Source organism: Amphiura filiformis, chromosome 1, assembly GCF_039555335.1.
Source record: "Amphiura filiformis chromosome 1, Afil_fr2py, whole genome shotgun sequence".
Classification (NCBI taxonomy): domain Eukaryota; kingdom Metazoa; phylum Echinodermata; class Ophiuroidea; order Amphilepidida; family Amphiuridae; genus Amphiura; species Amphiura filiformis.
Window position 1 is genome coordinate 39,834,328 of NC_092628.1, and position 26,213 is coordinate 39,860,540.

General features: G+C 37.2%; 3 protein-coding genes across 3 annotated transcripts in view; all 3 read right to left on the reverse strand.

Annotated features, from left to right (window-relative positions):
* Nucleotides 1-26,213, reverse strand: part of LOC140146878 (uncharacterized) — a 51,318-nt gene that overhangs the window by 3,808 nt on the left and 21,297 nt on the right. The window lies entirely within an intron of this gene.
* Nucleotides 509-4,528, reverse strand: LOC140159797 (uncharacterized). The gene is made up of 4 exons (XM_072183213.1): nucleotides 4,524-4,528; nucleotides 3,385-3,764; nucleotides 1,801-2,846; nucleotides 509-1,600 (listed from the first exon to the last, which is right to left on the reverse strand). The coding sequence occupies exons 1-4, from the start codon at nucleotides 4,526-4,528 to the stop codon at nucleotides 509-511; spliced, it is 2,523 nt and encodes an 840-aa protein (XP_072039314.1).
* Nucleotides 4,338-23,092, reverse strand: LOC140159829 (uncharacterized). Its single transcript, XM_072183215.1, has 8 exons — nucleotides 22,771-23,092; nucleotides 22,439-22,510; nucleotides 21,352-21,423; nucleotides 16,688-16,807; nucleotides 16,187-16,459; nucleotides 15,202-15,468; nucleotides 8,128-8,498; nucleotides 4,338-4,417 (listed from the first exon to the last, which is right to left on the reverse strand). Exons 1-7 carry the CDS (start codon nucleotides 23,090-23,092, stop codon nucleotides 8,395-8,397), a joined length of 1,230 nt encoding a protein of 409 aa, XP_072039316.1. The 3' UTR covers nucleotides 4,338-4,417; nucleotides 8,128-8,394.

A 26,213-nucleotide genomic window follows, 5' to 3' on the forward strand; every position in this document is an offset into this window, starting at 1 on the left:
AATATTTTGCTGACTGCAATTATGAACAAATCTTTTCAATAATTTGCCATAAAATTTGTATTATAGCGCCAATTTAAAAAAAATTATTTGATATTAGAAGAACATCCTCGTATTCAGAATGCAATTCGATATGTCTGATGTGCTCTCATGTCCCAGAAAAATGCTGTGCTGATGTTGCTATCTGATGAGCCCTTAATCTGAAGGAGTGGTTTCAATCTTATAGCGATTGTAATTAAAGAACAAATCTTTAAAGATTGAATATTCAGTCGAAATGATTGATTTTTCAATCGTATGCTGACTACAATTAGGGACAAATCCTTTACAATATTGAAAATATAATTTGAAGTTTTCATATACAAAACCAAAATTTGTGACACTGACCTGACAGTTTCGTATGTCTTGGACGACATACTTCTTCAGAGTGATTAGTATCCCATCATCCTCTGTGCTGGTGGTAGCACAGCTCCATCCCTTGGGGCGTGGTCTTGAGGAGAGGGTCATACATGACTTAAATGGTAGGCCCCTCGTCCCTGTTCATGACGGCTGGGCCTCTCTTACGTATCCAGATTGATTCTCTGATGAAGCGAGTACTCGCATCACACTCCTTCTGTAAAACTTTGGTATCGTCCCAGTTGATGACATGGTTCTGTTGAATGGCGTGATCCGCTATGGCTGACTTGCTTTGCTCTGTAACTGACTCTTTTCTGGTCTGGCGCGTAAAGTTCTTTTTGCCCCTTTCCACTTTTTCCGTTTCTTTTTGGTGTTCCTTAAGCCGGGTGTTCAATTTTCGGCCGGTCTCACCAACGTATGTACAGTAACAGTTTTTGCAGGGAATCTCATAGATACAGTCAGTTTTGTCTAGCGGGTCAATTTTGTCCTTCGGATGAACTAAAAGCTTCCTCAGCGAGGTGTTTGGCTTCATGGCAGTGGCAATGTTGTGCTTCTTGAACACCCGATTGGCTCTCTCAGCCACGCCTTCGACATATGGAATAACTACAAGTCCCTTGGTCTGCTGAGAAGTGTATTTGGTTTTGTTTTTGGTAGCTTTCAAAGGTTTGTCCCTGATCTTCTTTTTGACTGTCTCAATTGTCCACTCTGGGTAGCCACACGTTTTCAATGCTTTCTTGATGTTGTCTTCCTCTTTCTGTCTGTCTTCTGTTTCTGTCACGATCTTGTCCATTCTGTCCAGTAAGGTGCGTACTACTCCTAACTTGTGATATATTGGGTGGTGGGATCTAAAGTTGAGATACTGGTCTGTGTGGGTAGCCTTGCGATAAACCAAAAGTTTGACTGAGCCATCCTCCTTTCTGACGATGAGCGTGTCTAAAAATGGGATACGGCCGTCTACTTCCTTCTCGTAAGTGAACTTTATGCTGTCTGTTGGATCAGTGTTGTTCAGGTGGTGTGTGAGGTTGTCAACTTGATTGTCTTTCACTATTTCAAGGATGTCTTCGACATACCTCTTCCAAAGTCTAGGCTTACAATTCAAGGGCGCTGTAGCGATGGCTTGCTCTTCTAAGAATTCCATGTACAGATTGGCTGTGATTGGAGACACTGGCTGCCCATAGCTGCGCCAAACAATTGTCTGTAAATCTTGCCCCTGAATGAGAAGTATGTTGTGGTAAGTACAAAAGCCAGGAGTTCCATCACGTCATCAACTGAGAGCAGTGTTCTGTTTTTGAGAGACTTGTCTTTAAGCAGGCGTTGTTTTATGACCTCAAGCGATTTATCCACAGGTGTATTAGTGAAGACCGACACCACGTCGTGAGAATTAAAGATCTCTCCCTCCTCTATGTATACTTGGGCTAAATCTTCTGCAAGCTGTTTGGAGTTCTTAACATGGTGTTCCGTCTGTCCAACTAGGGGAGCCAAGATGTCTGCTAGCGCTCTGGATGTATTGTAGCTGATAGAACCTGTATAATCAACAATAGGTCTAACTTTGTTGCCTTCCTTGTGGATTTTGGGTGTTCCGTAGATCCTAGGTACATTTTCCGCTGTGGGGAACAAATGGTCGTACTGCGATTTGGTGATCTTCTCTTCCTTCTTCAACCTACTCAAAATGCCTACAAGTTGACGCTTGTAGCGTGGAGTGGGGTCACGGTCAAGCTGTTCATAAGTCTTTTCATCGCTAAGCATACCTTGTAATTTTTGTTCATACTCATCAGCCTGCATGACAACTGTTGCTTTGCCTTTGTCTGCCGGAAGCACAATGATAGATTTCTCTTTGCGTAGCTCATGAATCGCCTGTCTTTCCTCTTTGGTGATGTTCTGTTTTGGTGTTTTTGCACTACGTAGAACTCCTGCCATCTCCGATCGCAGTACAGCAGCTTCGTTGCTAGGTAGTTTTCTACATGCTAACTCCGTCGCGACGATGTATTCCTCATGAGGTAACACAGTTGGCGAGGGTGCAAAATTCAGCCCCTTGGCGAGTACGGACTTTTGCGGTTGAGTAAGCTCAAATTTAGACAGATTGACGACCCATTTCTTTAGTTGTTCTCCTCCTAGTTCCGGGTTTTCTGCCGTATTCCTGCGGTTGCTGTTCGGGGAGCGAGATTTTTCTATCAGCCGATCCAACTTTTGTGTATGCCGCCATTTTGTTTTCTGAAATGTGTTCTCTGTTTTCCGGGTCACATGATCAGTCACCTGATTTTTGATGTCGTCGGTAACCCGCGAAGAAATGTCATTTTCAAGCCTCGATTTCTGCTGTTTGAAGCCATTTATACGGTTGTTAGTAACTCGGATTCTTTCCCGGAGAAGCTGGTGTTGTGCTTTTTCTATTATTTCTCTGGCTCGGTTCGTCTTGATCGGACATTTCAGTTTGAGACTCCGTGGTGTGATACGCAATTCTTTACAGCGGAGTGTGAATACGAGGTGGTTTCTGTGACGGGCGATCTTTTTGCCTACTCCTTCTAAGTCACGCACGATTTTCACGGTGTTTTGTCCATAGTTATTTCTTAAACTTGTGAAGAGATTCATCAGGTTTGTAGATAAATATAATTTGAAGTTTTCATATACAAAACCAAAATTTTTGACACTGACCTGACAGTTTCGTATGTCTTGGACGACATACTTCTTCAGAGTGATTGGTATCCCATCATCCTCTGTGCTGGTGGTAGCACAGGGGCCTACCATTTAAGTCATGTGTATGACCCTCTCCTCAAGACCACGTCCCCTAAATTTATTTATAAATGAGGATTCTGTTTTTATTGGGGCACTCTGTACATTGAGAGTGAAACATCACAATCGGTTCTGATGTTTTACTTAAAATATTCAATGCAGAAGAAAAATTAGAGTTTTTCATAGATCTATATCCTTGACCAAAAATTAACATGAAACATAAAAAGGTCTTAATAATACCTTGCGTTGATGATGCAGAGGTCATACCTTCAGTCACTTCTAGTGTGGTTGGTGCTGCTGCAGTGGTATCAGTGATAGATTCAGACCGAGTTACCTCTTTTCCTGCAGTTGACTCTGTGGGACTGACAGGAGTGGTAGATTCAGGCTGTGGTAGCTTTTGTCCCGTAGTTGATTCCACAGGACTGTCTGGAGTCGAAAATTGAGGCGTGGTTAACTCTTCAGTATTACTGACAGGGGTGGCAGATTGAGGCTGCGTTACCTCTTCTCCTATAGTTGATTCAGTAGGACTAACAGAAGTGGTAGATTCAGGCTCTGTTACCCCTTCTTCTATAGTTGATTCAGCGGGACTGACAGAAGTGGTAGATTCAGGCTCTGTTACCCCTTCTCCTATAGTTGATTCAGCGGGACTGACAGGAGTGGTAGATTCAGGCTGTGTTACCCTTCTCCTATAGTTGATTCAGCAGAACTGACAGGAGTGGTAGATTTAGGCTGGGTTACCCCTTCTCCTGTAGTTGATTCAGCAGGACTGAAAAGAGTGGTAGATTTAGGCTGGGTTACCCCGTCTTCCGTAGTTAATTCAGCAGGACTGACAGAAGTGGTTGATTCAGGCTGTGTTACCTCTTCTCCTGTAGTTGATTCAGCAGGACTGAAAGGAGTGGTATATTCAGGCTGTGTTACCTCTTCTCCTGTAGTTGATTCAGCAGGACTGACAGAAGTGGTAGATTCAGGTTGTGTTACCCCTTTTCCTATAGTTGATTCAGCATGACTGACAGGAGTGGTAGATTCAGACTGTGTTACCTCTTCTCCTGTAGTTGATTCAGCAGGACTGACAGGAGTGGTAGATTCAGACTGTGTTACCTCTTCTCCTGTAGTTGATTCAGCAGGACTGACAGAAGTGGTAGATTCAGGTTGTGTTACCCTTTTCCTATAGTTGATTCAGCATGACTAGAAGGAGTGGTAGATTCAGGCTGTGTTATCCTGTCTTCCGTAGTTGATTCAGCAGGACTGACAGGAGTGGTAGATTCAGGCTGTGTTACCTCATTTCCTGTAGTTGATTCAACTGAAATGACAAGAGTGATAATTTGTGGCAGAGTGGTCAGAAAAACAAATGTAGATACTTTTTGAAAGTTGATCGTTACACCAGAATTGGAATATCTAAAACATACGACATGTATTGAATTAATTTCAAATTATTTAAGTTATCGACAGAATATACAATAATAATGCATATCTTAGAGTGAGTGGCCAACAGGTGTTTGGTGAAGTCCAGTCAGGGGCGTAGCAAGCAACGGCGGCACCAGGAATTTTTTTCTGGGGGCATGGTTGGGGGTGAATTTCAGGGGGAAAATCGACAAATTTTGCGCAAAATTGTAGCAAAAAGTGGAAATTGACGTTAATTTTGGGGGTTTTGCCTCAAAAGTGTGGGTGGGGAGTAAACTGGAGGCGGGGCAAGAAACATATTGGGGGAGCAAATGCCTCGGAGTAATACGAGGACCTTTTAACATCTTCTTTATTAGCCAAACCAAGCCCCTCCCTCTAACGTAAACGTGAAATATCGAAAATTGCAGTATTTCTAGGCAAAAAAGAAAACCAAGTGGCCTAAAATTATATGGTTTAATTGCCATGAATTGGCAAATGGCCATTTGTGACTCACTCACACTGCAGTTACTGTCCGTTTTCCTATACACATACACAGTGCTCTCACCATTGACGCGTGACCTCTACAAACAGTGTATGTTATAGGTATATGGGCATTGCCTAGTTAACATCACTGTGTGAAAAATAACCGGCCAATGTTTAAAGTATTCTCCAAACTTCTAGCAAATATATTTCTCTAACATGACCTAAAATTACAGCTAGGTTAGATGTTCAGAAGGGGTCGCACTTTCGTAGAATATGAGTGAGGGCAAAGCATAGCTAGCTCATAGCTAGCCAACTCCCCGTGTTAATTGAATGGAGATTTGACCGAAAATATTGAGCTATATTGGTAACGGACCGCTCCGTTCTGAAGGATGCCACAAAAAAACGGTACAAGCTACATTTAAAATATTCCATGAAATTCTAGAAAATATAGTTTTGTAACATGTCCTAAATTTTTAGCTAATTTAGGTGTTTGGAGAGGGTCGCACTTTTGTGTTTTAGGAAGGATATGTAAACGACAGATAACACCAAAAATATGAAGAAATTATTTCCAAACCATGTTAAGTCAACAATCATTATGTTGCTCATTTTCAAGAATGCTGGTTAACAAAAAGCAGGCCATTGTCTCATTTCGTGAACAAAGGTCCACATACCATTGTTTCCTTTCGTTTCCTTTATAATCGGTTACCCAACTGAAGCTATAATACCAGCTTTATTGCGATATCGCACATGTAAAACAGACACATGTGCACAACCAGAAAAGATCCGATTTAATCAAATGAGCTGTTTTAATGAGTGTTATCTTGGTTTAATAGCTTTTAATGGGATTTAAGTCCTGCAAAGGTCGAGATGAATTCTACTGTATACATGACTGCATCATGTTCTCTATATTAAATCTTTAATATACATGAATTTTAAGACCACTGTTAAATAGATTAATATTTTCATACTATACATCAAGTAATTAACTAATATACAGGAAACAAGAGGTAAACATTTTGAAACTTTGTTTTTGATTTATTATATGGCTGGGAATGATGTTAACAATCTTTAACGTATTTATTCATCTGTCATTGATGATGAGAGGGTCATCCTCGTTCATCTAAAGCTGGGTAGGTCACCTTTTTAACACGCCGGGCTAGAAAGTGCACTATTAAAATAACTTACAGTAATTTAATTTTCTAATTTCCTATTTTGTCTGAATTAATTTATGTAAATTAATTCATATGTTTTCATGTTTGCCAAAATCTATAAGCCTTGGCTAAAATGTATGGTTATGAACTTTGAAACTTTAAAGGCTGCAAAAAATGGAAGAGGAAGTCATTCCATTTTTTTTTTCATCGTAACTAAATTTGATAGTCCTGGGCCTACCTGTAACATGTGTAATGAACTTTATTCTTAGCTATACAGAATTCACGGGTCATTTGATCATTATGAAAATTATTATTGTGTCGTCTCGTGAATCATGGAAACCTTTGAAAAAACATGTATACATAAATCCCAGTTATATAAATCATTCCATGTCAACAATTTTCATATTCTATAGAAAATAATTGGAAAAAAAAATTGTGATTACATCCCACGTACACTCGTACGTACATTACAGGTCTCCTTTTACCATGGACTAATTTAATAATAGTAGTGTTAATATACGAATTTGAATTTGATTATTCTTTGCCAAAAAATAATGTAATATTATTATGATAGTTTTCTTGTCATTTTAAGCCAAACTAATGAAGTAAAGGAACAGAAAACTCACTCATTATCTCAGCCGCTTAATTGTGGTGTTCTAATGGGGATTTTAATTCAAATTTGCTTTTGTCCTAAAAACACAATGAATTTGGTTGAATCAATTCTCGCTATTCGCAATAAGGGCGCCGCCAGCGGTTTGCGATGTAATCGTGATGTATCATGGGAAAAGGTCGACATCCAAGTCCGCGCAATACGAATATTACCATGCTATTACATAGGAACACGTGACAATATTTTTTAGTTTGTCAAAATAAAGGTGTTACACGCGAATCGATACTCAATAATACTTAATAATGTGATTTGAAATGTGCACAATTAATTTTTTCTCTATCGATTTGCGTGTAATACCGTTATATTGACAAACTAAAAATATTGTCACGTGTTCCTATGTAATAGCATGGTAATATTCGTATTGCGCGGACTTGATGTCGACCTTTTCCCATGATACATCACGATTTTCCCATGATACATCACGATTACATCGCAAACCGCTGGCGGCGCCCTTATTGCGAATAGCGAGAATTACGTGTAAGTTGGGACTCAGTGTGGCATGTGTAAACATTACAAATATGGCAAAAATCAGTTTTGGAAGAAATTGACCAAACTCGTTTTAAAAGATCGTACATTATGGGTTTAAATAGCTTTTAACTACTTTTTACTAACGTAATCGGCCTTTTTGACACACACCCCAACAATGACTAATAATGACTTCATCAAACTTTTGAGTTGTTCCTTCAAGTTTATATTTCAAATTTTTACACACAAAGGTAACTATACTTCCTTGTGTTGACATTCATCATATATATCTCCCATTTGTCTTTATTATACAGTCATGGTAACAACAAAAAATGTCAAACTTGAATATATTAGGCCCCTTAACATTTTCAACGGATACTTTTATAGATTCTGTCGCGATTCTTTATAGTACTACGCCTGATGAAAGCAATTTATTTAATGTTTTTTCTTTAATTATTTGAACATGGCAACACATAATATTGTAAATACCATAAAGATGGAAATGTTAAATTTGAAGAATATCATTTTGGCGTATAATTTTATTAAACTGCCTTATAACGAATCTTACAGGGGCCCATCAAGATCTGGTACAATAGGATAAACCACCCTACTGCTTTAGTGTTGACAAAACACTGCACTTATTATAATAACGTGAAAGTATGGTAGGTGTTACAATTTCAGCCATGAAGGTTCTGCTTTCATCCATCTGAACCTCAACCTGAACCCCTTATTTCATGTTCGCTTTTGCTCGGGCCCATGGACCCTCTGGGCCCATGGACTTCGTCCACCCTACCCACCCGCTTGCTACGCCCATGAAACAGTACCGTTAAAGTTCCAATGAAACAAAATTACTTTACTTACATGTTGCAGATGGAATAGTTGATGACATTTTTGTCTCTTTCCCGGTTGTAAATTTATCAGTACTGCCAGGAATGGTAGATACAGGCTGTATTGCCTCTTTTCCTGTAGTTGATTCAGCAAGAGGAGTCGCAGATTCACGTTTGGACACCCATACTCCAGTAGGGGTGACAGAGTTAGGTTGCGTTACTTCTTCAGGTGATGATTCAGTAAGACTGACAGGGATGGTAGAATCATGCTGTGTTACCACTGTTCCTCCTGTGGATTTAGTTAGACTGAGTGGAGTAGTAGATGTTGGCTGGGTCCTTCATCTTCTCTTGTTAATATGGGTTGTTGGGTAGATGGTTGAGATGTAGAACTCCGCAGTGTAGCATCTGCGAAAGTAACAAAATGTAATGAACACCATAGTCTTTACAAGTTGAGGGTAAGAGACGGGTGGGTGTGTGTGTGGGCGTGTGGGTGGGGGTGTGTGTGTGTGTGTGTAAATAGTAATAGTAATAGTAAAGTAACATGCATGTGCGCTAAAGATTTCAACAATTCAACAATTTTGCTAGGGATAAATGCTACACAGCATCACCATCAGGTCAATAATTGCATTTGTACAGACGGAATCACGTGACACACCATCAAGCGCTAGATTACAAATAAACTGAATTAATGAAATAAAATTCACCTCAAGAGATATCTTTCCATTCCATTTAATGAAAAGAGTCATAATCCTATTGACCAGGATAATTGCACTCTCTCAATCAATCAATCAATCGAATTTATTTCCATCAAAATTAAAACATATACGATGGAGGAGCACAACTAGAAGCAGAAGCCTGTATTATGTCTATAGAATTGCGGTCACAGACCGCACACAGTTTAATTCATACAATACATACAAGAGCTTATGATTTGAAAAGACCGCCACTTGACGATAATTTTATTCATAGCATGTTTGCAGTATATTTCTGGTATTTATTCCTAGCTATAGGCCTAATGACAGATGTATGTTTATGGTATGGTGCAGGTCTGAGCTGAATGGCATATACATGGTGGTGTCATATTTTTTTGATATGATTATATTCTCAAACAGTTGAATATATCACATTATTACATTGGCATACCGTGACCGCCCCAACCCCGGGGGGCGGAGAAATTCAATTTTGCCGCCCCTTCCTCAACAGCCCGAAAAGGTTGACCCAATTTTTTCTCGGTCGTTTGAAAAAGTGAAGAGCAAAAAAAAAAAAAAGGTTTCAGGCGCTAGCACCCTAAAAGCATTAAAAGCATACATTTTGATGTATAGTACCATTTTTAAACAAATTTTTTGTGCTGTATCAAATTTTCCGCCCTTTTTTATTCACTAATTCTTTTTGCCGCCCCCTTAGATTTTGCCGCCCCCAAAGCCACCCCCCAAAATACGCGCATGTAATATTATAGGTCGATTTAAAAACATTTCGGTGAAATTGCGGATAAATATATGTGTTGAAAGAATACGGCAATCGCAGCTGAGTGTATTGAACTTCCAGTTAGTGTATTGAAAACAAAAAACCTGACAATTTTCTTGTAATGGCAACGTCAAAAGGTGTACTGAACATGCGCAGATCGTAAAACGCGTCATTTCAGCTAATGAATGGAAACGCTGTGGTATCTCATATCGTTCAAGTGACGTGCTTAGCTTGATTCGCTCGGCCTATCTCGAACAAATTCGTCATGCGTAGCTGTTGAAGAACGAGTGTATTCACCCTACTATCACGACAATTTTTGACACGAAGATATAGGGTTGGTGACGCTGTGTGCTTAAAATGTGGAAGGAAGGTTTCGTGGTCAGATGCTAAAGAATAAGGGTCTTTTTTCAATTCAATTCAATTCAATTCAATTCAATTCAATTTTATTTTTTCCATCATATATAACAATATATATCATAAAACAAGATATTACATATTAAATATGACTAAAGTTTAGAAAACAATATATCATAAATATCAAAAGTTATTTTATAAGCAATTACATTTTAAATACATGTGATGTGGATGCCATCAAAACGCTAGGCGTGAGGCTGATGGCACCCAGAGTTACAATATATATTATACATTAGAAAAAACACACAAATATGTATAAATAATTAACTTGAATAAATGAACTAATGTATCAATGAAATAATAATAACATTAAGAGGATGTGATATTACTTAGGTACATGCGTGTACCCCATGAATATAATGAAAAAATATTGTTTTGAAAGAACATCCAGAAAAAATGAGGGTGCAGGGCAAACATCCATGGGGATTAGGGAGATTTATGTGACTGATGCGTACTCATTATTGATTTTTTCAGAATGGTATTGATCCAGAATGTGAGTAGTCATATTTTGTTTAAAGGAGGAAAGGGAACAAGAGTTTTTAATTTTGTCTTTCAGTGAATTCCAAGTGGTAGGTCCCTGGGTTTTGATTGTATTTTTAGCTAGCTGGGTGTTAGTTGTCGCGATGTAAAGGTCAAGGGCCTGTCTGGTCTTGTAATTATGGATATCAGAATTAGTCATAAAATGATTATTTGGTAAGTCTTGTGGGAGGAGGTCATGGTGGTAACGATACATATGCGTTGCAAGTTGAAATGTGTAAATATCACGAATTTTTAGTTTTTAAGGAAATAAAAGAAGAGTTGTATGATCCAGCCAAAGTGAAAAAGTACATGTTCTGATGATTTGTTTTGCATGATAAAGAGGGATTCTAAATTGCTATTATTTTTGTCACCCCATACCAGTGTACAGTAGGATAAGTATCGCAGAACCAGAGTGTTATATAATGTATGGAGGGAATCCTGGTTTAAGAATGGTCTGACTTTTCTGATTATGCCATTATATTTTGAAACTATTTTTGGATATGTGGGAGGTATGGGTCTTCCAAGAAAGGTTGTTATCAATTAAAATTCCAAGAAATTTAGTTACTTCAACTTTTTCAATGTGTTTGTTATCAATCTCAATGTTATGATCAGGTTTATTGCTATATTTATTTTTAAAGATCATGAAGTTAGTTTTGTCTATATTTAAAGAAAGCTTATTTAGTTTAAACCAGTTCGAAATTTTCTTTAGTTCTATGTTTATTAAATTTTCAAGTTGTTTCGGGTCTTTGTGGGAGAAAAGAATATTTGTGTCGTCAGCAAAAATAATGAAATGGGAGGAAGGTGATGAGAGTGGGAGGTCGTTTATATATAAAAGGAATAAAAGTGGCCCAAGGATTGATCCCTGGGGAACACCGCAAATTATATCACCTTCAACAGATTTATGATGATTATAAACGACATACTGTTTTCTTTCAGAAAGATAATTTTTAATCCATAGATTGGCAAGACCTCTGATACCGTAACCATTTAGTTTGTGGAGAAGTATATTATGGTTGAGGGTATCAAAGGCCTTGCTTAGATCTAGGAATATTCCAAGACTGTCGTCTAATGCCCTGGTAATTTTGCAATAAAGGTCATTAATCGCCATGTAGGTGGATCTGTTTGGTCTAAAACCATATTGGTGGGGGCTTAATATATTATTTTTAGCAATGAAGTCAAAAAGCCGGGTGTAAATTATTTTTAAGTATTTTGGAGACAGCAGGTAGTATTGAAATCGGCCTATAATTACTGTAAATTTGATTATCACCCGATTTATAAATAGGGATTACTTTAGCGATTTTTAGTAAAGATGGGACAATGCCCGTTAGTAGAGATCTATTGAATATATGTGTAATAATAGGAGATATTTCATTAATTATTGTTTTGAGTAGTTTAGTACTTATATTATCAAATCCACTACTGTTGCTAGCCTTAAGTTTTTTAGTGATATTAATTATTTCCTCGGGGGATGTTGGGTTTAGGAAAATACTGTTTTGTTGATTTATTGAATTAAATGGGGAAATGTAGTCATCGTCAGGAGCAGTTATTTTATCAGCTAGTTTGGTGCCTATATTGATAAAAAAAGATGTTGAAATTATCGGCTATTTTAGTTGAATCGGTATTTTTTTTGCCATCTTTATCTTTAAAGAAGTCCGGTAATTTTGAGGGAGATCCTAAAAATTTGTTCTTCCCGAAGCAGATGATGTACCAGTAGGAGTTTTTAAATTAAATGTACTGGCCTTTTAGGGGTAAAAATAGAAAAATGGGGGGGGGGGGGGGCCTTTGGAGGAAACATCACAAATATAGGGTCTTTGAGGGCAAACGGGTAAAAACAAGAGGTCTTTGTGATATCACATAATGCATATCTTAGTACTGAGTGGCCCCCAGTTATTTAATGAAGTCTAGTGATAGCTTTTTTTCTTACAAATATATCGAGGGTTGAGAGCCAGAAAGCCTTAACTCACAATCACCTGCTCCCACAAAAAATGAGCATAAAGTCACTAGGGCACTATAGAAGATACAGTCCATTAATCATTAAAAAAATCAATAGACAAAAGACACTGTGGAGGAAATATTGATTTTGAAGACCAAAGCAAGGAGCCAACTTTATGCTCATTCTGTGACAGCTGGTCTGAACCTCGATATTTTAAGTCATATATGTAGCCAAAAAAACGGTGAAAATCGCATGTTTATAAAGGGGGGGGGGCATATTTAACTGGGTAAAGTGTAGCCGTGTCAAATTATTTTATATAATATATAGACTCGATTCTAGATACTAGAAAATCGACACCCAACAAAAATGAAAAAAATACCCGTTTTGCGCGAGGGTGCACTTATGCATACTGCAGTTACTGTCCGTTTTCCTATACACAATACACAGTGCTCTCACCATTGACGCGTGACCTCAACAAATGATCTACGTTGGAAGAATGGGCACTTGCCTAGTTAACATCACTGTGTAAAAAATAACCAGCCAATATGTTAGCTATTCTCCAAACTTCTAGCAAAAATATTTCTCTAACATGACCTAAAATTACAGCTAGGTTAGATGTTCAGAAATAGTCGCACTTTTGTAAAATATGAGTGAGGGCAAGGCATAGCTAGCCAACTCCCCGTGTTAATTGAATGGAGATTTGACCGAAAATATTGGTATCGGACCGCTCACTTCTGAAGGATGCCACAAAAACGGTACAAGCTACATTTTAACTATTCTCTGGCAATCATCATGATGAGTTTCTTATATAGTATGCCGAAATTGGGTACTGTAGGTGATTGACAAATGGTCGCACTTTTCTGATAAATAAGTGACAGTGAACATGAAATATCAGCGCCCATAAACCCAAGTTAGTAGCTAGTTAGTGGAGGCCGTCACGGGACTGATTATTGACTATTGAAGTGCCTTATTAATAGATACGCACGATTTAGGGCAAGAAAAACAAACCGGGACACTTTTGGAGACATCATCATCATCATCATCATCATCATCATCATCATCATCATCATCATCATCATCATCATCATCATCACTTTCTACATTTTTTCTAAACAACATAGGGCCTACCGTTTTAATAAGATTTTTTTCTTGAAATGCATGTAACTATAATTATTGTTTAGAGCGTGATGAAATAAAACATCACGATTTTCATCACAAAACAAATATAATGCATAAGAAATCGTTTGTTTTAGAGCGTGATGATGAAATAAAACATCACGATTTTCATCCCGAAACAAAGTAATACATAAGAAATCAATTTTTCGTGAGTGATGAAATAAAACATCAAAATTGTCATCACGAAACAAAGTAATACATGAGAGAAATCGTTTGTTTTAAAGCGTGATGAAATAAAACATCACGATTTTCATCACAAAACAAAGTAATAGGCCTACAAAAGAAATACATTTTTCAAGAGTGATTGAATAAAACATCACGATTTTCATCACGGAACAAAGTAATACATAAGACATCGTTTGTTTGATTGCAATCAACCGCGACAGTTCGTCTCACACACATAACAATGCACTGCGATCAAATAGGTTGATGACAACATTTGATTGAATGGACTGCACTGCGCCATGATTACGTGCACCGGTTCAAATCCTTTGTTTGGAGCCAATCAATAATTTCACGTACAGCCTCTATGCAAATTAGAGTTTACACACGCTGCAGCTGGGGTAATCGACCGAAGCTTGTTGCCGTTAGTGATCGAATGCATGAGCTTATTTGCTTTACTGAATCGATTTACTGGATTAATTTCCTGTTAACTGGGTTTAATGCCACAAAGGTCGAATCGCCTTTACCATGGACCATGACTGCATCATGGATGTCAACAGTCAAAGTGATATCATAATGAGTTCTATAATGGAGAATGCAGGAGAATACAGCGGCCCACGCCATACTCCAAGAGTTTCTAGAATGTGTTCAAAACCAACTTGATTTTAATGCTAATTTATTGCACATGCTAAGGAAGCCTGAATAGCTTTTTGAAATCGCCGAGTGGGAGGGTTTTCAATGAAATATTTTTGTGCAAAAACTGAAGCATCCTATGTATAAAAGAATATATAAATGTTAACTGCACATCATAACGATTCGTAATTCCCAATTGTGGTACAGTTGATGTCGTTTAGGAGTCAGAGAATTTTACTTTAAGTTTATATACATTAAAATATTTTTAGAATTTAGTGAAAATGAAGACTGATATTAAAGCTCGTGAAAAATCTATGTAAAATTACATAGAACCCCGCATCCTAAACAACATCAACTGTAACACGATTGGGTATCGCGAATCGTCATATATGATGCGCAGTTAATATTCATAATATATTCTTTCATACATAGGATGCTTCAGTTTTCACACAAAAAAATTTCATTGAAACCCTCCCACTTGACTACTTCAAAAAGGTAATAAGCCTTGTGCAATAATTTAGCATTAAAATTTTTCTTATTTTAAAGCCGTTCGAGAAACACTTTGATTTTGGCGGACGCTGCTGTGGTGTACGTGTAAAGTGGTCGACAAGCGTTTAATGTGAACAAAAGAAACGTACAGCGGAAGCATTCTTAAGCATAAAACGTGTAATTTGGCTAATGTTGTAAGTGTGTGTATGTGTGAAAGGTGGGGTATGTGTGTGTGTAAAAGGCTTCGTCAGTTTATGATAATCTAATCTTTTATTTTCTGAAAAATTTCAGAGATTCAATTCAATTCTTTGACATTACCTGGTTTATCAGTTGTCGCTAAATCTTCCAAGTCAATGGTTGTGAGGTGACAGGGTGCTTCATCACTGCCATCATCACAATCTGCTTTACCATCACACAATGAATTTACATCGACGCATCCACCATCATCGCATACGATTTCTCTGATTCCACAGCAGCCAGGCGGTTCATCACTTTTATCTGAACAGTCAAAACTTCCGTCGCAATACCAAGAATCATTAATGCACACGCCATCGTCACATAGAAACTTGCCGCTCGGACAAGAATCTGTGCCCAATATACACAAATAAGACGATGGTCAAACAAATTATAAAAGCATTAATCAAATGTACGTTGATTTATATAATCTTACTATAATTTATATATATAAATTTGGCAAATGTTGTAAGTGTGTGTATGTGTGAAGGGTGGGGGGGGAGGGTGTGTGTAAAAGGTTTCGTCAGTTTATGGTAATCTAATCTTTTATTTTCTGAAATTAACTTTGGGGTTCTATGCGGACTTATATAAAGGGCACGTTTTACCAAATCTAAAAGTGTAAATATTAAAATTCACAAAAAGGTCCACTTTTGGTGATAAAAACGTCGAAATCGGCCCTTCAAGAAAAATTCACTAAAGGTACATATTTGAGAACTCACCCCCCAATAAAGTATTCTTAAGCATAAAACATGTAACTAAATAATAAACCCCAAAATGCTTGTGTTGTGTAGGCCTAATGATTATTAACATTCCACAAAACCATAATTACGAGGCCTACTTCCACTTCCTTTAGATTCGGATCGCTCAGTGGGGGTTGTACCCCAATGCCAATCCTAATAAAACAAAGATCCACTGCTGTTAAAACGTTGATAGGCGAAAATGTGATTACGGCTAAATGATTGTACAGAAAATTTAAACATTTTATCACAGGAAAACATAAATCGGGAGTTTGCTAAAACATCCACACCAAATTGGTATGACGAGATTTAATTCAATTCTTTGACATTACCTGGTATAGCAGTTGTCGCTAAATCTTCCAAGTCAATGGTTGTGAGGTGACAGGTTGCTTCATCACTGCCATCACCACAATCTGCTTTACCATCACACAATGAATTTACATCGACACATCCACCATCATCGCATACGGTTTCTGTGATTCTACAGTAGCAACCAGTTGGTTCATCACTTTCATCTAAACAGTCAAATAATCCGTCGCAATACCAATAATCTGGAATGCACTTGGTATCATTGTCACATAGAAAGTTGCTGCTCGGACAAGTACCTGTGCCCAATATACACAAATAAGACGATAGTCAAACAAATTATAAAGGCATTAATCAAATGCACTTTGATTTATATAATATCACTATTTATATCACTATTATATAATTTGGCTAATGTTGTAAGGATGTGGGGGTGTAGGGTGTGTGTGTGTAAGGCTCCGCCAGTTTATGTTAATCTGATCTTTTATTTTCTGAAATTAACTTTGGAGTTCTGTGCGGAATTTTACCTAATGCAGAAGTCAAGTCTTCAGTCACTTCTTCTCCTGTAGTTGATTCAGCTGCACTGGAAGTAGTGATAGATTCAGACTGGGTTGCCTCTTTTCCTGTAGTTGATTCAGTGGTTGATTCTAAAAATGTAAATATTACAATTCACAAAAAGGTCCACTTTTAGTGTTAAAAACGTTGAAATTGGTCCTTTATTTAAGGAAAAATTCACTAAAGGTACATTTTTGAGCCCGCACCCCTAATAAATTCTGGCTGCAGGCCTGCATACAATAAAGGCCTACTATCACTATATTAATTCAGATGGCCACATCTAAAAACCATGCTTGTAATAATTGCTCTAAATACGTGCAGGAACATTGTCTGATATTAAAATACCGAAAATGGCTCCGATTGTGGTTGTGGAATGCGCCAAACTTATATGCTCTCTCAACCACCCCTACTTGGTCCGAGTCAAATTTTGGACTTTGGGGCATATTTAATCAAATCATTTGTATCTGAAATCATAGAGAATCAATAATATCCTAGTAAAATGATTAACTACAATAATAATATACATTGAGATTACATATACATTGAGATGCATTGGATTAAGCCCCTATTTATTATGTCTATACTCAAAACCCAAAAGTATCATTAGCGATATTTTTACAACACGTAACGCCAATTCTGAGCATGGCGGTCCTTTACAGTTCTTTACTATAGTCCTTTTCAGTTTCGAGATTGTTTTTACATCGAAATAATCACATGTACGTGTGTCGAGTCACGCACAAGCCAAATCATAAAAATATAAAAGTGCACTGACTTCTGTGGGGCAAACAATCTCTTTAATAATACCAGATTTGCCGAATTAATATAATCTATGATGTCAGTATATGAATCCCGGCATATCGGTTAGAATGGACAGAAGAACGCAATCTAAATGTCCGAATTTCAATCCGAATGTCCAAATGTCAATCTCAGCTAAATCTGTTGGATCTACAATCCGGGATCACCGAACTATTCTAGTACGTATCAAGTTTATATACATATTAAGTCTAATTCACTGACGAAAATACTTTTAAAGCAGTTTTCAACGAGTTGATATTTATTTTGATCTCACCTGATATTCCAACAATGTAAATAAATAAAACACACAGAAGGCTGAAATACTTCATTGTACAAGTAGATGCCATCTTATTTGGTAAGTGTAAACACTGTGTATATACAGTGCTCTTAAAGCCGAATTAATGATGCAGCAAAATGTGACGTCAGCAAGCTCACCTGACCCGTTATTTTTGTGCAATGAACTGATTAGACCCTTTTAGACTTGTTTATATATACAATGCAAATACAAAATTACTCAATTTAATCTTTTTTGTTCCTCTGTTCCCTTTTCACTCAACATTTAGTACCTAGCTATCACAGATGCTGACCGCAGGCCGCAATCTTTTTTAAGCTAGCGAACAAATGCGCAACAAATAAACTGTCAACAAAATTTAATTCTATAATGAAAAGCAGTGGCGGCGCCACGGGGGGACATGGGGGGGGGGGGGCAAATGTCCCCAGTCAGAACTCTTGCCCCCTGTTGCCCCCAGAAAAACCCAAAATTACGAAAATTTCCACTTTGTTGATTTTGCCCCCTGAAATTCACTTTGCCCCTAATGCCCCCCCGAAAAATTTTCATGGCGCCGCCACTGATAAAAAGTATAACATAAAAGCATACAGCCAATGATTTACAATAATTTGCAATGTATTGCTGCTGATTAATGTCACTTATTATGTTTCAGAAGCCTCTCTGAAGTATTTTACACACTTATGTCCGATAAAGTCTACTGTAGACTTGGAGACAACTGACCTATCCTTTGCGTACACAATCCTTGCACTGATGACAATATCAAATTTTACCATTAACTTCTTTCTGAGAACAGCTTGGATCCCCTCTGTACTACTTTCTTTTTGACAGAATTGATGTGTTTTTACCAGAGTTGTAACTTGTCGAAATACATCCACCATATCACCTTTTTTTTTGGATTCTGCATTATCTTTGCTCAGTATTAAAAGGTATAATATTTTCACTACCTAACATCTCTGGTACCAGCTTTAATTTGAGAGCATTTTTTCAACCGCATTTGTTAGTGTTTCTCTCGTAGAGAATTGTAGCCAATACTAGTCTTGTAAAGCGGTTTTCAACGAGTTGATATTTATTTTAATCTCACCCGATATTCCAACAATACAAATAAATAAAACATACAGAAGGCTGTACATAATACTTCATTATACAAGTAGGTGGCATTCTTTTTGGTTAAATGTGAACACGATTTATACGGTACTCTTAAAGCCGACTTAACGCTGTAGCAAATTCGACCTCAGCAGCTCACCTGCCCTGTTATTTTTGTGCATTGAACTGATTAGGCTCATTCGTTTTAACAGACTGCAAATGCAAAATTACTCAAAGGGAGTAAAAATTTAATTAATAGACTCTTTTTGTTGGTCTGTTTTCTTTTTACTCATTTTTTTAATTTTTAATTTAGAGTACATGTATTATTTGTTGTTGTTGATAAATTTCACTTGATGTAGATGTGATTCGCTGTCACCTCATTCAACATACTCTTTGAGCATATTTATGTGACATACCTGCCTGCTCTTACATCTACCAAGAGTGTTGATAATATAATTAACTTCACAAAATTTGCCTCACCTCATATGGGCCAAAGTACCTAGTTTATAATCATGATAACGAATGCCCTGTATTTGGAAAAATGACTAGAATTCATTAGCTCCCATTCCCCTGTTTGAGCACTCTTTTGCTGGTATTTTTGGTCTTTTGGTTTTATTTTGGTCTCACCCTGTTTGCAAGTTTCTTTACCGCTATCACACACTCTGTTAAAACCATAATATACGATTTCGATTATTTTTTTACTCAAAATGCTGAAATAATAACTGTCTACTCAACCTGGTCTCCTAACTAAACTGCCGGATATAGTCAGTTTATATATGGCTTTAAACTGACTATATGGAGCAGTTTAGATGACTATATTGACGCCCTATGGTCAACGTTACATTAAGATTACGCGTTGCTTCTTTGACCCTGCGGGGCTATTATATATTTGAACTCCATTAGTTCCAAGTCCTCACTATGGAAGTCTCCGGCCTTAGCCCTGCCAGGCTTGTGGCCTTGGTATTTTTAAGTCCAGAGTACGGGCTGGGGGCCCAGTATAAAGAAATGATATCAAGGCTGCCAGCCCGGCAGGTGTGAGGCCGTAGACTTCAATAGTGAGGACTTGCAACTAATGGAGTTTCAATATACAAAAGCCCCGTCGGGCAATAAAACAAGGTGACTGCGTAACCTTAACATTATAGACAACCCCGTCACCCATTTTTATTTTTATTGTTATGTGTGCTTAATCATGGTCCACTGACCGGGTGGCATCGCTATAGGCTGCGTAACACCTTCCTCGCAGTAACAAAAGCCATATATACAATAGAACTAAATTACAATATTAAGTAGTCGATAGAGTCACTTTTGAAACTCGACCATTTGTCATTTAATTGAGTGCAGCTTAATTAAATAAAATCATATCAATTGGCTACTTTATTTTGCAATTGAGATTTTGTGTCTTTAAGATATGGCTTTTGTTTTAAGTGTTCGGATACTTTTTGGCGCAGTATAATAATTATATAGGTAAACTGTAGTCCATTAATAGAGAGGATCAGGTAGATAGCACATTAATCCACCTGAGCGTGGATTGTACCCCTAAATCACCTGAGGATCCTTTATGTTTATTAACTGGAAAGTTGGCGCCAATCAGAGGGGTTGTTGCTTCTGCTCGATTTCAGACGGTTTGTTATTTGCTACGAGTAACCTAGGAGCAACAGAAACCGACTGAGAAGGAGATTAGGGAAAAAGCAGCTGGCGTTTTGAACGGGATAGGATGCGCTTTGAGCCAGGGGCTAGGGGTGCTGATTGAGAGTTATGACACGGGGATAATCGACCTATTGCTCTGTAAATGGCACCAAAACCTTGTACACTATTTCATCAGCTATCTTCAGACGAGCACACTACTTCATCAGCTATCTTCAGATGAGCACATTACTTCAGTTGAGAGCATTTAGTTGACCACAGTTGAGCACATTCACGGCTGTTTAATAGCATATCATTTTAAATAAAAGGTGAACACTGATGACGCTATTTATCTAAAATCGTGTTTTCATCTTTACAGTGTCTACTTCTTGTAAAGATGAAAACACGATCTGTGCGAGCATAGGTGTGACTAAATTTTAAATTCTCGTTGTGGCGGGGGTGTGACTAAATTTTAAATTCTCGTTGTGGCGAGGAAATTTGAACATTTCGATTGTGTTTTTCTGACAGAACGGACACCCTCGATTACGTTGATTCGGAATATATTGTATTATACAATTATATATTATTAGATGGCTTTGAGTATACGAGAATATACCACATGAGTCACGAAAATTTCGACCGAGCCAAAGGCATATAATAATGCATCCAATATCCTTATATAATATGAAGCTTTTATGAAGTAGTAAATGTTGTTTACACCCCCCCCCCACGCTGTCATTTCCAGAAATTCTGAAAAGTGACGTGAACTAAGATATATGGGTTGACACATGTGGTTTTGTTTATCAATATGTACCCAAAACGTCACTATTAAAGTAGCTTACTTACTTTCAGGTAATTGTGGACGTGTGATATTAAATGTAGGTGGACAGTCTTTACAAATGCAGGGGTCTGTAAAAGCTGCAATTATAACACAAAAGGAATCATATGAGAACAGTACGTACAGTATAACAAAATGGGTAAGTTATATATAGCTTATGTTCTGATCCCTGGATCAATTGGCTATTCAAGTTGAAATCCATATGTCCTATGTAAGACATGACTTTAATCTCCCACACAGGGGGTATAGATTTCAAATGGAGTTACCCATTCTGGTATACCCCAAATAAAATTCACACAACCTGTTTGGGAGATTAATAACTCCCTCCCCAAAAACAACAACAAAAAAAAACCACACAAACAAACAAACAAACAAACAACAACAACATAAAAAATTGTACAACAATTAATTGCTCTAATCAGATGTGAAGATTAAACAACGATCAAATTTGGAAAAGAACTTGCTCTATTATTCAAAGGCTCGCAGGATAGTTCTGAGCAAGAATCTTTCATCTTATTCTGATGCACTGAATGCTTGCGAGCTGGGTCTCTCTCTGATGATATTATTTAAAGTTTCCCAATTGGCTTCCAACACCATAAGTAAGAACAAAAGATCTTCTTCCCCTGGCAGGTGGTATCATGCTTGATGCCTTTAGATGCTGACAAAGTGTTTTGTCTTACTACTTTCCACGTAGCAAAATAGCTTATCGACATATTTTTGAAACAATTGATATTTTGTTCTTTATAATAATACCTCCTGCAGAATATGGAATAATTGTTATTCTCAATGTTTTATTAATATATTCAAAATAATTTGTCACTGGTTTTTTTAAAAATGTTTTTGATCATGTAATTTAGCCTCAGGTCTGTAATGTGATGAAATTAATGAATAGAATATAGTACGATACCATAAAATAGAATTATAATTTACTTTTGCTACTGGATATCGTCTTAAAGTTATTGAAAGAACATAAAAGTTGCCTGGTAACAATAGCCATCAAATATGCAAATATATTACTCTTTAGGTAATATACTTGAAACATTTTTACTTTGTGAAAATGATTGAAGAAATAGAACATTGAATTGTGCTACATACCAGGGACTGTGGACATACATGGTGATTCAGTAGGATTGATATGACTGGTGGTTTCTGTTGGTGATCCATTGCCTATCGATAAAAACAAACAAAAGGTAGATAATTTCCCCTGCCCAGGCAGGTTGCTCGATAATATCATTATTCATTAAAATTACGCGTCTTGCATTATTCATAAACACGTACCTTTTGTGGGAAAAGTGTTATTCTCCATGTTTTATTGATACAATTCAAAACGTTTTTGTTGTTTACACGTGTTATTTATCAATGTTATTCAGGATCAATTCCAACAATAGGCCAACCGTTATAGTTCTGATCAAAAATTACTTCCTTACATGTTGCAGTTGTGTATGGAACAGTTGATAATATTTCTGTCACTATCTCAGTTATAAATTTGGTCACCCATACTCCTGAAGTTGAATCAGCAAAACTTGCAGGAGTGGAAGATTCAGGTTGTGTTGCTTGTGATGTTTCAGTAGGGCTTAGAGGAGTGGCAGATTCATGATGTGTTGCCGCTGTGCCTCTTGTAGATTTACTTTCACTGAGTGGAGCAGTAGCTGTTTGTTGGGTCCTTTCATCTTCTGTTATTAATACGGTTTGGGTATTTGGTTGAGATGTAGAACTCCGCAGCGTAACACCTGTGAAGATAATGAACATCTTAGTCCTTACACGTTGAGGGTAAGGGACCGGGAAGAGGGGGAGGGGCGCTCCAATAGTAAAGTGATATGCATGTGCTGTTACCATTTTCAACATGGTCTTGGGGGGTGTCTGTGTGGGTAAATGCTAAAGAAAGGGAGGGGGTCGTGGACAAATGCTATAGAATGAGGGGCTTTTGATGGAGATCCTAAAATGGGTTCTTCCCGGGGCAGATGGAGTACCAAGTAGGAGTTTTTAATGTCTTGGGAGCGAAAGCCGGCCTTTTGGGGGTAAAAAAAAGAAAAATATGGGCTGGGGGAGGACTTCTTTGGGGGACAACATGAATGATAATATTTGATCTCTGGGGGCAAATTGGGGTCTTTGGGATACCACATAACGCGTATCTTAGCAAGTCCAGTGATATTTTATTTCTTACAAATATATTTATACAAGGGAGAAGGGCATTTTTAATTGCGATGAAAAGTATAGCCGTATCATGTATACATTTTGATGTCAACAGTCATGGGTCTGGGATTTTATTTTCATACATTAGTGGAACCAATGTTTTTGGTATCCTTAAAGCTGTTATGATAAGGATTTGATTGATTCCCTTTTCTCTATGCCCCCCATGGTTTCCACGAGAGGTCAATGGTCACAATGGAGCAAAACTGAAAAATAGTCCCATCATGATGTATCTCAAATTGTTCCTCTCATCACAGGCAGTAAAAAAGTCAATTCCATTTTATTTCTATTGTACTTAGTTCAGGAGTTATAAGGTCGAATAGATCAAATGTCAAAAATATCATACCCAGAGATCAAAATTAAACACTGGCTCGATTTCATCGAAAGTGGTCTCCCCTTAAGATATCTCAAACACATATGGAATTCACAATTATAGTTCAATAAAAATATGTACAAGCATATCATCTGACCCATGACAAATACTAAAAAAGTCATTTAGTGTCATGCACTAGAAGTGACGTCATAATCGGATTAACTATCATAGCAATAGATGAATACAATTTTTGAATAGATCGCCCTGCACTACAAGCAGATTGCACTAGTCACCTGCGTACCTCAGCAAACATAGATTTAATACAATACCGCTCTTTTCAACGATACTAATCTTACAGGTCTTTCTTTGACATCTATGGTTCAATGCATCGGTACCGCGTGTACGTTACTTCGACGGCGAATATTACTGAATAGAGAATATCCGATCCGAAGTTAGTCTTGGGTATCAAAAGAACAGCGTAAAGGTATTGGTATTGGTACGATATCATAGTGTGCAAGATTATGCGGATAATTATTTTGGGATTTTATTACTGAATAGAGAAAAACCGACAGACACGTGCGTAGATAGTCATTAGGTCATTGGTACCAAAAATAATGGTATACGTGTAAAGTGGTTGACAAAGCGTTTAAAGCGAACAAAAGAAACGTAAATCGGAAGCTTTATTTAGCATAAAGCGTGTAACCAAATATTAAACCAAAAAATTCTTCAGTATTGTGTAATGATTATTAACATTCCTCAAAACCACAATATGGGGCCAGTACCGCTACTTCCTTCATATTCAGATTGCTCAGGGGGTTGCACCGCTGGTGCCAATCCAAATAAAATGGTCCACTGCTGTAAAAACGTTGGGAATTAGACCTTTTTTGTAGGATAATTCACAAGAGATCCACTTTTATTGGTACAAACGTTCAAATTGGCCCTTTATTTAAAGAAAAATTTAGAAAAGGTCCATTTTTGAATGAATTTCTGGATGTAAGTCTGTCTACAATATACTATTGCTATAATCAGATGGCCACACCAATAAACATGCTCGTAATAATTGCTCTAAATAATACGAGCAGGGACATTGTCAGAAATTTGCACATATGGCCTACCAGTAAAAATGACTGCGAATGCGATTATGGGATGTGCTAAACATAATATATTATGCTCTCCCAACCACCTCTACTTGGTCCAAGTCAAATTTTGCACTTTAGGGCATATTTTCATCAAATCATTTGTATCTGAGATCATAGAGAATCAACAATTTCCTACAATAATTTACTACAATGATAATATACATTGAGTCGGGTGGGTGAAGTCGCCTCTATTTATTGTGTCAGTACTAAAAAAAGTATCATTAATAATATTTCAAAACACGTCACGCCAATTCTGAACATAGTTGAGACAGTTCGTCCTGCTTGCGGTCCTGTACAGTTCGTACTATAGTCCTTTTCAGTTTCCAGATTGTTCTTTACGTGTTGAAATAATCACATACTCACGTGTTAAATCACGTATTAGCCAAATCATAACAAAACAGTAGTGTACTGACTTCTATGGTGCAAACAATCTCTTTAATAATACAAGATTTGCCGAATTATTGTAATCTATGATGTCAGTATGTAAATCCTCGCATGTCAGGTTTGTTCGGTCAGAAAAACGCAATCTGAATGTCCAAATTTCAATCCGAATGTTAATCTTAGCTAATCTCTAGGATCTACAATCAAGGATCACCGAATTATTTTAGCATGTTTGAAGTTTATATATCAATTAATTCAAATGACAGAAATACTTGAAAGCGGTTTTCAACGAGTTGATATTTATTTTAATCTCACCTGATATTCCAACAATGCAAATAAATAAAACACACAGAAGGCTGAAATACTTCATTGTACAAGTAGATGTTATTCTTTATATTGGTTAAGCGTAAACACGGTGTATGCGGTACTCCTAAAGCCGATTGCACTATGTAACAAATTCGACCTCAGCATGCTCACCTGACCTGTTATTTTTGTGCAATGAACTGATTAGACTCATTTATACACACACTGCAAATACAAAATTGCTCAATGTTTAGTAAAAAAGAGTGAATAGAACTTAGTGTTGATTAAATTGTACTAAAAATTTAATCAATTGACTCTTTTTTGTTTCTCTGTTTCCCTTTTACTCAACATTGAGCAATTTTAACAATTTTGTTTATTAAGAGTGCAGGTGTTATTTGTTGTTGTTGATTAATTTCAATTATTGTTAAGTTCCAGACAACTCTCTGAAATATTTTACACACTTATGTTCCATGAAGTCCACTATAGACTTGGAGACAGCTGGCCTATCATTTGCATACACAATCCTTGCAATGATGACAATATT

Bases quoted from the DNA above. Each gene is read 5' to 3' on its own strand.
- LOC140159797 (XM_072183213.1), bottom strand. The intron at 2,847-3,384 runs GTATGACCTCTG...TCCGCTGTAAAG, and splicing joins CACACTAGAAGTGACTGAAG to AATTGCGTATCACACCACGG. The intron at 1,601-1,800 runs GTATACATAGAG...CTTCTCATTCAG, and splicing joins TTGCAGAAGATTTAGCCCAA to GGGCAAGATTTACAGACAAT.
- LOC140159829 (XM_072183215.1), bottom strand. From the start codon at position 23,092: ATGTTCATTATCTTCACAGGTGTTACGCTGCGGAGTTCTACATCTCAA. The intron at 15,469-16,186 runs GTAATGTCAAAG...TATTGGGCACAG, and splicing joins AGCGACAACTGCTATACCAG to ATTCTTGTCCGAGCGGCAAG. The intron at 8,499-15,201 runs GTAATGTCAAAG...TTACTTTCGCAG, and splicing joins AGCGACAACTGATAAACCAG to ATGCTACACTGCGGAGTTCT.